The sequence below is a fragment of the Sceloporus occidentalis genome, unplaced genomic scaffold, assembly GCF_023333645.1.
Source record: "Sceloporus occidentalis isolate IW3139 unplaced genomic scaffold, rSceOcc1.0.p SCAF_6, whole genome shotgun sequence".
Taxonomy (NCBI): domain Eukaryota; kingdom Metazoa; phylum Chordata; class Lepidosauria; order Squamata; family Phrynosomatidae; genus Sceloporus; species Sceloporus occidentalis.
The window spans coordinates 139,447,015-139,459,199 of NW_028316986.1; the positions used below are offsets into that span (position 1 = coordinate 139,447,015).

The window sequence follows — 12,185 nt, forward strand, 5'->3', positions numbered from 1 at the left end:
TTGATTGTCCCCATATTGACCCATGTATAAGTCAATTCAGCTTTGACCCCAAAGCTTTAGTTGTTACTTAGCTCTGGCAAAGGGAAAAGATTCTCTCTAGTGAGGAAGGACTCTCAATCCTTCTTTGCGGGTGGAGAAGGGCACAACCAGCTTGTCACTTTTCTCCTCAGTGAGGAAGGGCTCTCAATTCCTGAGAGGCTGAGGACTCTTTCAAAGAATCAACCCCAAATATTCTTTTGCTCCTTCTACTACCTCTTCTCTCGGTATGTCCTATGAAACAAAACAGGAATATCAGCGCATCTCCAAGCCAGCCAAGTCCCAGCAAAGCTCATAAAACTTAAGCAGGGTCTCAAACATGAAAGCTCCTTTTTGCTGCCACTTCCACCCTGCTGCCACATGCCCTAATTCCTCACCTCCACCTCACCTCCTAAAGGTACCCTTGACTTTCTCGCAGGCCAATACTTTTACAGAAGGCCCCCTTGCCACCCCTCACCACTCAGCTTTCCACCGCCCCCCCTGGGGAGGCTTGCCACACACTTCTGGATTCACTATTCTAGATCAATGTGAGGACATATGGTGATACAGTGGGAAGAAATTTGATGAAGATTTCCTCATAAGCATCTTCCTTTCTCTCCAGCAGAAGTATTCTGAGATGACACCATCACCACCACCACCCTGACATAATGCTCTCACCAACACAAACACTTAATTCATCCCAGTATTTATTCTTTCAATCAGTACATCCTGAATCTTATGGCTATTCTCTTTCCGTGACCTGGCATGCATTTCTTTCTTCTAGGCCATCCATCTTATAATACTGCTCCCCAGTGTCTTTTTATATTTAAATGGATGATTTCTGTCTCACAATGCACCCGCGAGAATTCATTAAATTAGGTGCTGACACTAATTTTTGATGTAAAGTCTTAGTGGGTTTCTTTCTGTATTAATTCCACATCCGCAAGTTATAGAATTCCTGCAGTGTCAGGTTTTAATAATAATAATAATAATAATAATAATAATAATAATAATAATAAATTGAATAAGTCAAAGATTTTGCTGTAAATAAATTAGCATTTCTTTCATGTTTGCCTTTTGAGAATTCTCCACTGGCCCATTTATCTAACCATTATCACCTGGCAGTTATCTCTAATGCATCACAGAAGGTGGATTTTGAGAAAGGGAAGAATGATGTTATTGAAGATTTCACGCATGTGGCAGATTCACAAAAGATATTTCAAATAAGCTTAAAGCATAACTGAAGGAGAAGGCCAACATGTATGCAGGAAGAAACAGGAGTAACTAGAAAGGCACAAAATAATAATAAAAAATGAATAATTCAATTTTACCACAGCTGCATACATTGACCAAAAATATTTAACATTCCTAAGGAATTGCATTCAGAATAGGTCTTGATGCTTTTTTGCATAATCACTCCTTCTAGTTAAGACTGCACCAGATGTCATTTTGATAAGTATTCAGAAACAAATATTCAAATCCAGTTATCTGCTTAGCAATTTATCGACTTTTAGAGATTAAACATTAGAACAAATTCCAGCACCCAGGGCCAACCTGAGAAGTTATATCGCACTCCAAGTAAAAAAATGAATCATTGGAGAAAAAATGGCTGACAATACTTGTGCCCAAATAAGTATTTACTTGATTTGTTTCAATAACTTTAGTGTGTGTAGTAAAGGGCATGTTAACTTGCTTAATGTAACATTAAAAAAATTATAAAAAGTAAAATAGCATCAGAACTATTTAGTGATTAACTTTACACTTCCTTCAAAAAGTATTTAAAGGTTTGCAAATCAAAGTGCACCACAGAGGTGCTGAAGCAAATACAAAATACAAGAATAGGAAAGGAAGGTATTTTAAAACATAGACTGACATCCTATTGGCATCCTGTTACAAGTTAGGCATGTAGTTCTTCACTAAATTTCTTCTCAAAGGAAGCAACAAGTATTTTTAGCACTCTTCCTCTTGTAAGAAAGTCTTCATAACCAGTACTTTTCTAAGCCAATTTGCAACTTAGGACTTTTTAGCACAAAATTTGCATGATGGTTTTGCACAAAAAAAGTATTTTCTGCGTACAGAAAGCTTTTTCTTCACGGAAAATAATATTTCTGTATGGAAATATTTTCAGTGCAGAATCAACCCATGTGTGAGCATTGTATGGAATGTCCCTAGCTGCAACATGTTCTGTAAAAGAAAGAGGTTTTTCTGCACAAAAATATATTATTTGTCAGGGTTTGTTGATGATTGAAAAACATGTTTCTCAATTATTATTTTTCAAATATTTTTTAGACATTATCTCCACTGAATATTCAATTGAATATTCTTTAGATATGAGCATACAATCCCATATTTTATAGCTGTGGCAATCTGCAACTGTCATGTTCCCCGGAGAGAAGAGTTGCTCACCATCTGAGGTCCATCTTTACAAACCTTTAGGATAGCTTTGAAAGCCACCTTTTTTTTTTTTTTTTTTTTTTTTGGCTATCTTTTCAGTTTTGGATTCTCAGCTTCAGTAACTTAGTAATTTAGCTGCAGTTATACAGTACATAGTGCCATTTCCTTGTTTTATTAATGATACTATTTATTTATTTATTTTCTAATATAAAAGCTGCTAGGACAAGTTACTCTCAAAAACAAACCAAATTTATTTGAAATATATAGCATATATACTTGACTATGTCGAGAAATTTTTGCCAAAAAATTGATACAAAAACATTGAGTCGACATACATGGGTCAATATGGGGACAGTCAGACTGAAGAGGAGGAGGAAGGGTGTGCTTTCACCCCTCAAGTCTCCCCTTCAACCTGTAGTCTCCTATGGAGACAGCCAAGCTGAGGAGGAGGAAGGGCAGGCACCCACCCCTCAAGCTTATTTTCCAGCTGTCTTCTAGGTTTTACCCTTGACTTTATCTACAGGTCATGACAGAATCCATAATTTTGGCCCCAAAACCTGATGTATACTCGTGTATATACAGTAAGTGGAAGTACAATAAGCCATTTACTGTGTGGTTTTAATAATTATTTTTTGTTTTTGTTCTCATGTTAAAACATTAATGTTAATTGTTTAACATTTTAAACTAATTTTTGTTGTATGTTCTGCCTTTGTGTAAGCCTCAAGTCCGTGTATGGGAGAAAGGTATAAAGATATAAATAAAGTGATGGGATGAAGGGTTTTAGCACCACCAGCACAGTGTCACATCTCTTATCTTTTGGTTCTTTTGGCATAACATTTTTTTATGCGTGTGATGAAATGTATTTTTGGCATCTGATTCATTTCTGACTGCAGAAAATGTGAGGATAATCAACACTATTTTTGTCACTTCAGGTGATGAAGACATAAGATGTACTTCCCTTAATCTGACAAAGCTATCTAATATCCCATGTTCATCCAAATATGCAACATGTAGCTTAGGCTCAGCCTGATTCAGGCTGGCAATCCTCCTTTCTAATTTTGAAACATACAAAAATATGTATTCATTATATAGATAAAATTATTAGAAAAGGCTTCCTTAAGTCTAGTGCTTCTTTTCTGCTGTAAGTATAACTCATTAATGCCTCTCATTCCCATTCAACAGCTCAGAAACAAGCCTTAGAAATAATCAAGTGTGACCTATAAGCAATAACTAACTGAACTGAATTTGGGCTGGTTTTTACTAGCCATAATAAGATCACAAGAGACTAAACAGACTTACAGAGTTGGTAAATCAAACAGAATGTGTTCTCCTTACAATATTGTTAAAGACTATTTAATTAATTTACAAAATAATAATCTATGAAACAGTACAATCAAGCAATTATGTAAACAAATTAAGTTGCAAATATAACCTGTTAAATTAAAATCACATTTTAATTTTGTCTGAAAGGGTTTTTGTAAAAATCCTGTATTATAACACCTTTTTGCACCACACATTTTGCGCACATGGAGTAAAGAGTAAAATTATGATTGCTGGCCTGCTGTCTTAATGGGGTCTTCTAAACTGAACACATATATAGACCATCATTTCTGGGAACAGTTTGACCACTTGCTGGCTCTATTTATGTTCAGCAATAAACCTGGAGATCAGAGGTAGAATCCCTGTGTACAATACAGAACTCTCTCCAGAGGTTGACAGTACACTGTAATGGCATGTGAAAATCACTGTGTATTTCAGAATACAGAACAAACACATATTGGACTCACTTTTCCATAGGGTATATAGGAATATAATCTTATCTAATGCACATTGTGACATTTATTCACTATTTTAAAGTACTGAGTATTCTGAGGTCTTCTTGCGCTTATTGTAATCATTGTCTATATTCCTCTAACCTTCCCCCTGGAAGAGACCATAATATTATGTATATATGTATATATAATATATATAATAATTGCAATTTCTTGTTTTACAACCAACTTAAAAACAAAGTTGAAGAATAAGCCATGTAATAGGAAAGGTAATACATTCCCACTCACCAACACATGATGCTGCAATCCTCTGCAACATTGATATCCATCATAAAATCATGTTGGAAGAGACCACAAGGGCCATCCAGTCCAACCTCCTGCCATGCAGGAACACACAGTCAAAGCACTCCCTCTGACAGATAGCCATCCAGCCTCTGTTTAAAAACCTCCAAAGAAGGAGACTCCACCACACTCCGATGGAACATGTTCCACTGTCAAAAAGTCCTTACTATGAGGACATTCTTCTTAATGTTGAGGTGGAACCTCTTTTCCTGTAGCTTGCATCCATTGCTCTGGGTCCTTTTCTCTGGAGCAGCTGAAAGTAACTCCATCCTCAATATGACACCTCTTCAACAGGGCTATCATATCACCTCTTTCTCTTGCCCAGGCTAAACATACCCAGCTCCCTAAATTTCTATTCATAAGGTATGATTTCCACACCCTTCATCATTTTGGCTGCCCTCCTCTGGACACATTCCATCTTGTCAACATCCTTTTTGAATTGTGGTGCCCAGAACTGGACAAAGTATTCCAGGTGAGGCCTGACCAAAGCAGGATAGAGTGGCACTATTACTTCCCTTTGGGTTCAACCAGTCAACCCATTACAAATCCATTTGCATTGTCCAGCTCACATTGTCTAGCTTGTTTGGAAGAATATCATGGAGGACCTCGTCAAAGGCCTTACTGAAATAAAGATATAAATAAAGATGTACCCACAGCATTCTGTTCTTTTACCAAGCTAGTAATTTTATCAAAAAGAGAGATCAGATTAGTCTGACATTACTAGTTTCTCAGACCCCCATGTTTATTTTTTGTGATTATAGCATTCCCTTCTAAATGTTCACAGACTCTCTGTTTATGATCTACTGTAGAATCTTTCCTGGCATTGATGTCAAACTAACTGGCAATTGTTGAGATCCTGTTTTTCCCCCCTTTTTGAAGCTGGGGACAACATTTGCCCTCTTTCAGTCTGATGGGACTTCTCCTGTCCCAAACTGTTCTCGGCGGCACCTTCTGCTGAGCCAGTTGTCCAAAGCCATGCCCTTCAATGGAAGAAAAGATGAGATGACAACCTGTGCATCCAGCTCCTTCAGCATCCTATCCAGAGCCTCAGAATCTCTTGTGATATTCTGAAGGATGGTGATGATATTTCTCTAGTGAAACTGACAATATTGGCTGTGAAGAAAATATACAAATGATCCTATTCACTTTATTTTGTTGCCTTTAAAAGAAAGATCTGTGACAGATATTACATGAAGGGGGCCATAGAATTTCTATAGGTATGTCCACCTGCAAAGAACAGGGATGCAAAATTTTACTTGGGTTGACCACATGAAATCCACAGGGGAAAACACATCTCACCAGTGCTGCCTATTCAGATAGCATGGGTAAGCCTGCAAACATGCACTTTGAAAAAAAGGGATGTGAGGAATATGTTACAAGCAGACCACTGGTTTTACTGGTTTGTGGGAGGAAAGCTCTTTCAGACATCAACTCTCTGCAGGACCTTATGGGATGAAGGTTTTAAAAATGGAGTGTTAACCAGAGTGACTCCAAGTGAGAATAAGGTAGAAGGACAAGCTGATTTAGCAGCAAAAATAAGTATTCCTTAATTGAAAAGACAAAAAAGGATAGATACAGGAAACAAAAGAACAGTCTACATTCAATGCAAGTTTTTTCTCAAAGTACAAAAAGCAGAAACAGCATGGAAGTTTTTTAAAAAAAACTTTCTTCTAACCAATCTAAGGGGGCTAGAGTGGCTATAGACTAAAAGACACACATGGAATTTCTCACCTTCCAGTGTGAAGACGAAGAGTGGAAACTCATTCCCTTTTTCTCCTCTCTCATCTCCACAGCAGAAACTGTTTTCCAATAGGGCATGGCATACATAGAACTAAAAGCAACTCCATAGCACATTCATATAGGAGAATTTCTGGACATGTATGTTGCAGGGGATTGATCGGGGGTGGGTAAGTCCTATATTTAACCTATTTGTGCTTCATTTGGCACCACTGTATGAAACTGCCTGGTATCTTTGTCTTATATAAAACTTTTGCTCTGTCATGACATGCCGGACTGTTCAAATTCAGAAACCTGTTCTATAGAATGACAGTTTCAGAGTATATGTGGGTGGCAGCATCGAAAGAGACATATGGTCTGCCCCAAGGCTCACTACTTCCCACAGACATGCTCTGCGTGTAGGTAAACAAGGCACAGTAAGCTGGGTCTCATATTATTTTTTTGTGGATGGCATCTGTTTCCTCTTTTGAATCCTGGGCTTTTCATAACTTGAAAACCTTGAATATCTTTGGTATTGCAAATCAGCTTTTTCTACCGATGCTACTGGTTGATCCACAAGAATATGAAGAGGACACCAAATTTTATTCCATCTAAGTCAAGTTAAATAAAACTTCAAATAAAATGTGCATCCAATTTAAGAAGTAACTTAGGCTTATCAAACTTTGTTATGAGAATGTGGGAGAACTCTTACCAGCTCTGTGTTGAAAAACTGTCTGCAGTGTGTGCTGAAAGAAGGTCAGCATGCACAGAAGCATCCTCATACAACAGTGGACACCATGTGACTGTATGTCCTACATTTATAGGGTTCCCAATTATGTGAAGCATTGCTAGTATGCAGAGGCACATTCTCCCAGGATAGACAAGGATTAATGAAAAGGTCCAAAGCACTGATAATTATTTCCAGCTCAGTCAAAAGCCCAGGGAAAATTATTCTCCCTGTTTTCACAAAAAACTATGCTGCAGCCTCCCCAAGTATTCTTTCCCAGTAATGCCCCTCCGCAGGTGACTGAAAAGGAGAGTTTAAATGTGAAGTCGAAGGTTTTCATGGCTGGCATCCATAGTTTTTTGTGGGTTTTTCGGGCTATGTAGCCATGTTCTATAAGAGTTTATTTCTGCACAGATGCTGGCGAAACATCAGGAAAAACTCTTATAGAACGTGGCCACATAGCCTGAAAAACCCACAAAAAAACTAGAGTTTAAATGGTTAGTACAGTTTGCACGGAATGATGAAAGCAGCAGGACACTGTTGATTCACACAGGAGAAATGAACTGAAATAGTAGGCAATAGAAGGGCAGGGTGAAGACAAATTGGAAATGTAGTTTGAACACTGATAAATGCAAGTTTAGCAACAGATAATGGAGTTTGGGAAATTATCCAAAGATAATTTCCAAATACTTTCCAAATACTTCTTATTAAGTAAGAAACAGAACACAAAGGAATGAAGGAGAAACTGCCAAAGGAATTAACTGCAAATTAAAACACCTGCAGTACAACCCAGATGAAGCTATCAGGAAGGGGAGGGAGACAACTATCATTCCAAAGCAGCTATTTGTAAGCAGTAAAACTCCAAGAAATGACTCAGTAGGACTGTGATCAGCAGATACATTAGGAGGACCCAGAGGAAACACATGGGTGGTTGGCGTTCAAAATAAGCAGACCATTAAAAGGAAAGACTGTGGAACAAGCAAAAAACAAACTTGAAGAACTCTCGTTATTGTTGAACAGTAAAAGACAATGCCACTGGGAAAACCAGAAAATCCTTAATGATGTCAACAAAGGAAATAGATGTTAATTTGGATGGCTTACATAAGGGTTAGATGTAAATCTTCAAGTGATCATAAATTATAATTGATGTCTAGCTGTCAGACTTCTGAGTGACCCTTGCTTTCCCATTTTCTTATAATGTAAGGTAATCTTATACAATTGGGAGATTATCACATTGCTTTTAAAACACCTTATCCCCAGAGTGTGCAGAAGCCATCTTGAGGCTGCCTAGGGCAGCCCAAAGCTGACCCAAATAGGAGCGGATCTTTTCTGCTCCTATTTGGGCCAGCGTGAGGATGGATTTGGGGCCGTGGCATGTGTTTGCCGTGGCTCCGGGGAGACCAGCTCCAGGGCGACCCCAATCGGATGGTCTCTTCTGACCCTGTATTGGCTTCTGTGGGGGATTCACAGGGCCAGATGAAACTGAGACAGACTATGGTCTGTGGAGGCTTGACTCTCAGAAGGTGAATTTGGTGCAGTGCCCTCTTCTGCAACGAAATGAGCATTTAATGGTTCTGAAAGACAGCTTTTCTGCCCATATAATAACTACAGGGGTGTTTATAAAAAATTAAGCTTAAACCAAAGTCAACAAATATGTAGATGCCTAAATATCCCAAAGTCACCTGCCAACTTATGGTGACTGTGAATTTCATAGGGTTTTCCTAGGTAATAAATACTCAGAAGTGGGTTTGGCAGTACTTTCCTCTAAAATATAGCATACAGCACCTGGTATATATTGATAGTCTCCCATCCAAGTACTAACCAGGGCTGACCTTGCTTAGCTTCCAGTTTCAGACAAGATCTGGCACCTTTGGGGTATTTAGGTTAACTTCTGCAATATCCCTGAAACACCACTGAAAAGTGAATGAAATTATCTCTCATAAAACACTCCATTTTTTAAATTAGAAAATTGTTAGCTATGGTGGGACTTATTTTATGGCATGCTCTCTATTAATGTAGTTGATGTTTAATGTAGAATTCTTAAAGATTAGGGCATAATATGGGTGATGTTACAAGGAGCACTAGGGGCTGCTCCTGGTAACATCACCCATGTAAAATTGCCAACACCTGATTCCTGTGACATTACAAGGTTCAGCCCCAGGTCACAGGTTTTGCTCCTGAAATCTCACAGACGGCAGAACTGGCAATTGTAATCTCAGTGCCAAATACTGAATATCATATTTTATTATATTTTCACAACTTTTATGCAGAACAAGGCCAGATGAAGACAAAATGCATATTGTTCTGATTCCACGCTTTAAAAAGTAAATGCCTCTCATGAACTGGGATTCTCTGCTGTAGTTTAGTTGGTTTATGTATAGGTCCAGCAGTGATACAGTCATCTGCACTAGTTTACACCTTCTTGTTCCTTTTCTTTAGATTTTACTTCCTTAGCGTAAGACCTTTCTCTTTTTAATAGTGAAATGTCACATTGTGTATTTGCATAACATCATAGACAAGTCAGAGGAAAACAACACAATAAAAAACCCTTTTTAGTGCTGAACACTGATGTACTAAATAATTGTGATGGAAAATCAAACACTTCACGTATGACATCACAGATAACACGGTATGACATCACTGATAAAACTTGCATTTGAAACTAATTTCAATGTAGTAGAAGCTTTTTATCTGAAATTATTTAATTGTCAAGTTTTTTCCCCCACTAGTAATATAGTTTTGATGAGAATATATCATTTGTATAACACATTTGCTACAGTTTCCTTAAGCTAAAAACAAGTGTCTTCCCATAAACAGACTCAGCAACACACAGAAATGCTGAGTGGTATTTTTTATGACATTACTGAACTCAAATGTGTGCTATTCAAATAAAACTACTTAATATTCTAGGTGCTCACATCTAAATGCTTCCAAACATTTAACTTACCTAAGCAGTTAGAAATCTGAACCAGAAACTAATAGACTTGCAATCAGATATACAAAATATGTTAAAATATTACTAACTTAACATCACTTACCATACATGTTCAGAGCTGGATGTGGAATAATATGCAAATACTTTTTCTATGTATTTTTTCTTATTGGCACATTAGACCTATTTTATGAGGAAAACCTGCACAACTTACTCACAGCCTTATTTACTTTGTGGACAATGCTGCTAAAAAGTCACATGGGGTATTATAGGTCATTCTAGCCAACATCAGTGTGCTAGCTTTACATTTTAAAAACAACAGCAGTGCTTTATTTAAGTAAACCCATACAAATACCTACAGAAATAGGAAGCATACCTTTTCTGGATCAAGTGTTGTTATAACCCACACACAATGTGCATTGTCTTCATACTGAACAGGATAATTGGGTGATGTGATAATCCCACTTGGCCCACGGAGGTTAGAGCCACACGTTCTTGCTGAAAACAAGAAAGAATCAAAATGACAACAATTACTACTTTAGAAATGGGAATGTATTTAAAAGGGGAAAGTCAGATGTTATTGTAGTCTATTTAGCCTACTTATAGAATAAATTTTGACCATCCTAGTTTATTATTACCCAATTATTTTAGGGTGCCAACCCTCTCTAATTGAAATGAAAACCAGTGGCAAAACTTCCAGTGGCAGTGGAACTGTGGACAGTAAACTTCACAGTTGACATAGATCTTTAGTTTCAGAACAGCTGGGTAATCAGAGTACTTTGTTTTGTTTCACTTTTGTCAACAGATACATATTTATATTTCATCATGACTGTTGGGGAATGTTGGAATATGAGAAACATACTTCATTGTCAGAACAAACTAAGTACAACATGTGGCACAACAAAACATCAATCTGTTTATATTATTACTGCTTGGAAACCTATGTGTGATTGAGAATAATGTGCATTTCAGAACACTGCATAGATTTTAATTACCAAAATATATTCTAACAAACTAAGAAACAAATCAAACAAAACACAAATGGAATCCCTTCTCTATGCAAGGAAACATATGAATCACAGGCTGCCACTGTAGGGGACTGGACAACATGTTGTTTATACAGCAAATCCATGGAGTGGTGTAGTTGAGGACACAACATTCATAAAGGTACTAGTACAGATTTTAACCAATAAGAACAAATGTTTAGATATGGCCATTTAACTCTAATCCTTATAACTTTTTTCAACAGTTTATCAACACATTAACTCAGTATCTGATGCCCAAGTAGGATCCATTTAATTTAGAACATGTATATTTCACTGAAAACATGAAGGATTAAATGTGTCAGAAACCTCGATGATATAAATAAAAATGAAATTAATTGTACTCATTTGTTTGTGTACTTTTAAAATTCTGATTTCTTTTGAAAAGTCATTTTAAATTACTATTATCCACTCTGTGCAGCAGGGACAAGGAGAACTATTACAACAATCAATGCAGAGAAACAGAAAAGGATAACAAAAAAAAAAGGAAGAACAAAAGACCTCTCCCACAAGATCCAAGAAATCAAAGGGAAATTTAAACCAAGAGTGGGGATGCTCTATAGCCAGCAAGGGAACACATTATATGACCAAGTGGAAATAAAAAGATGGAAACAATACATGGAAAAATTATATAAAAGACATGAAAGGATGACAGATTCATTTAAAGAAGATTAACATGAAAAAAACCCTTCAAATTTTTAAAAATGAAGTGTATGCTCGCACCCCATTGCAAACAATGGGGCATATGCTTGCCACACAGTTTCAACATATGCTAAAATGGTGTGCTCACGTATGGTGCGAACTCACTGTACATTCCAGTCCCCAAGGAAGGTGACACCAGGGATTGCAGTAACCACAGGATCATTGCATTACCTTCCAATGCAAGCAAGCAAATTTTACCACAAAGACCTTTACCATACATGGAGATTCCAAGCAGGGTTCAGGAAAGAAAGAGGCACTAGGGATCATATTGTGTGCTATATGTGGATTTGAGCATATGTGTTTAAGCCGCGCGGGGGCACGTGTGGCGGCGCGTCCCATTGAGATGAATGGGCCGTGTCCCCATGACGCGCGCACGTCGCCACACCGTCACACACACGAGCCCCATTCAAGTGAATGGGGCTCAAGCATAGGCAGAATTCGCCTTACACGGGGGGTCTGGAACAGATCCCCAGTGTAAGGCAAGGGTCCACTGTATGTGTTTGTTAAAGGAGCACGTGGGAGAATTTTGGAAGAAAATCAGC

The 12,185-nt window shown here is 37.7% G+C and overlaps 1 protein-coding gene across 3 annotated transcripts in view; it reads right to left on the minus strand.

Annotated features, from left to right (window-relative positions):
• CSMD1 (CUB and Sushi multiple domains 1) overlaps positions 1–12,185 on the minus strand; it is a 1,238,710-nt gene that overhangs the window by 373,322 nt on the left and 853,203 nt on the right. For all 3 annotated transcript variants that reach the window (XM_089531085.1, XM_089531084.1, XM_089531086.1), the window contains exon 10: positions 10,275–10,396. In XM_089531085.1, the coding sequence (XP_089387211.1) occupies positions 10,275–10,396 (122 nt within the window). The remainder of the gene's footprint in view (positions 1–10,274; positions 10,397–12,185) is intronic.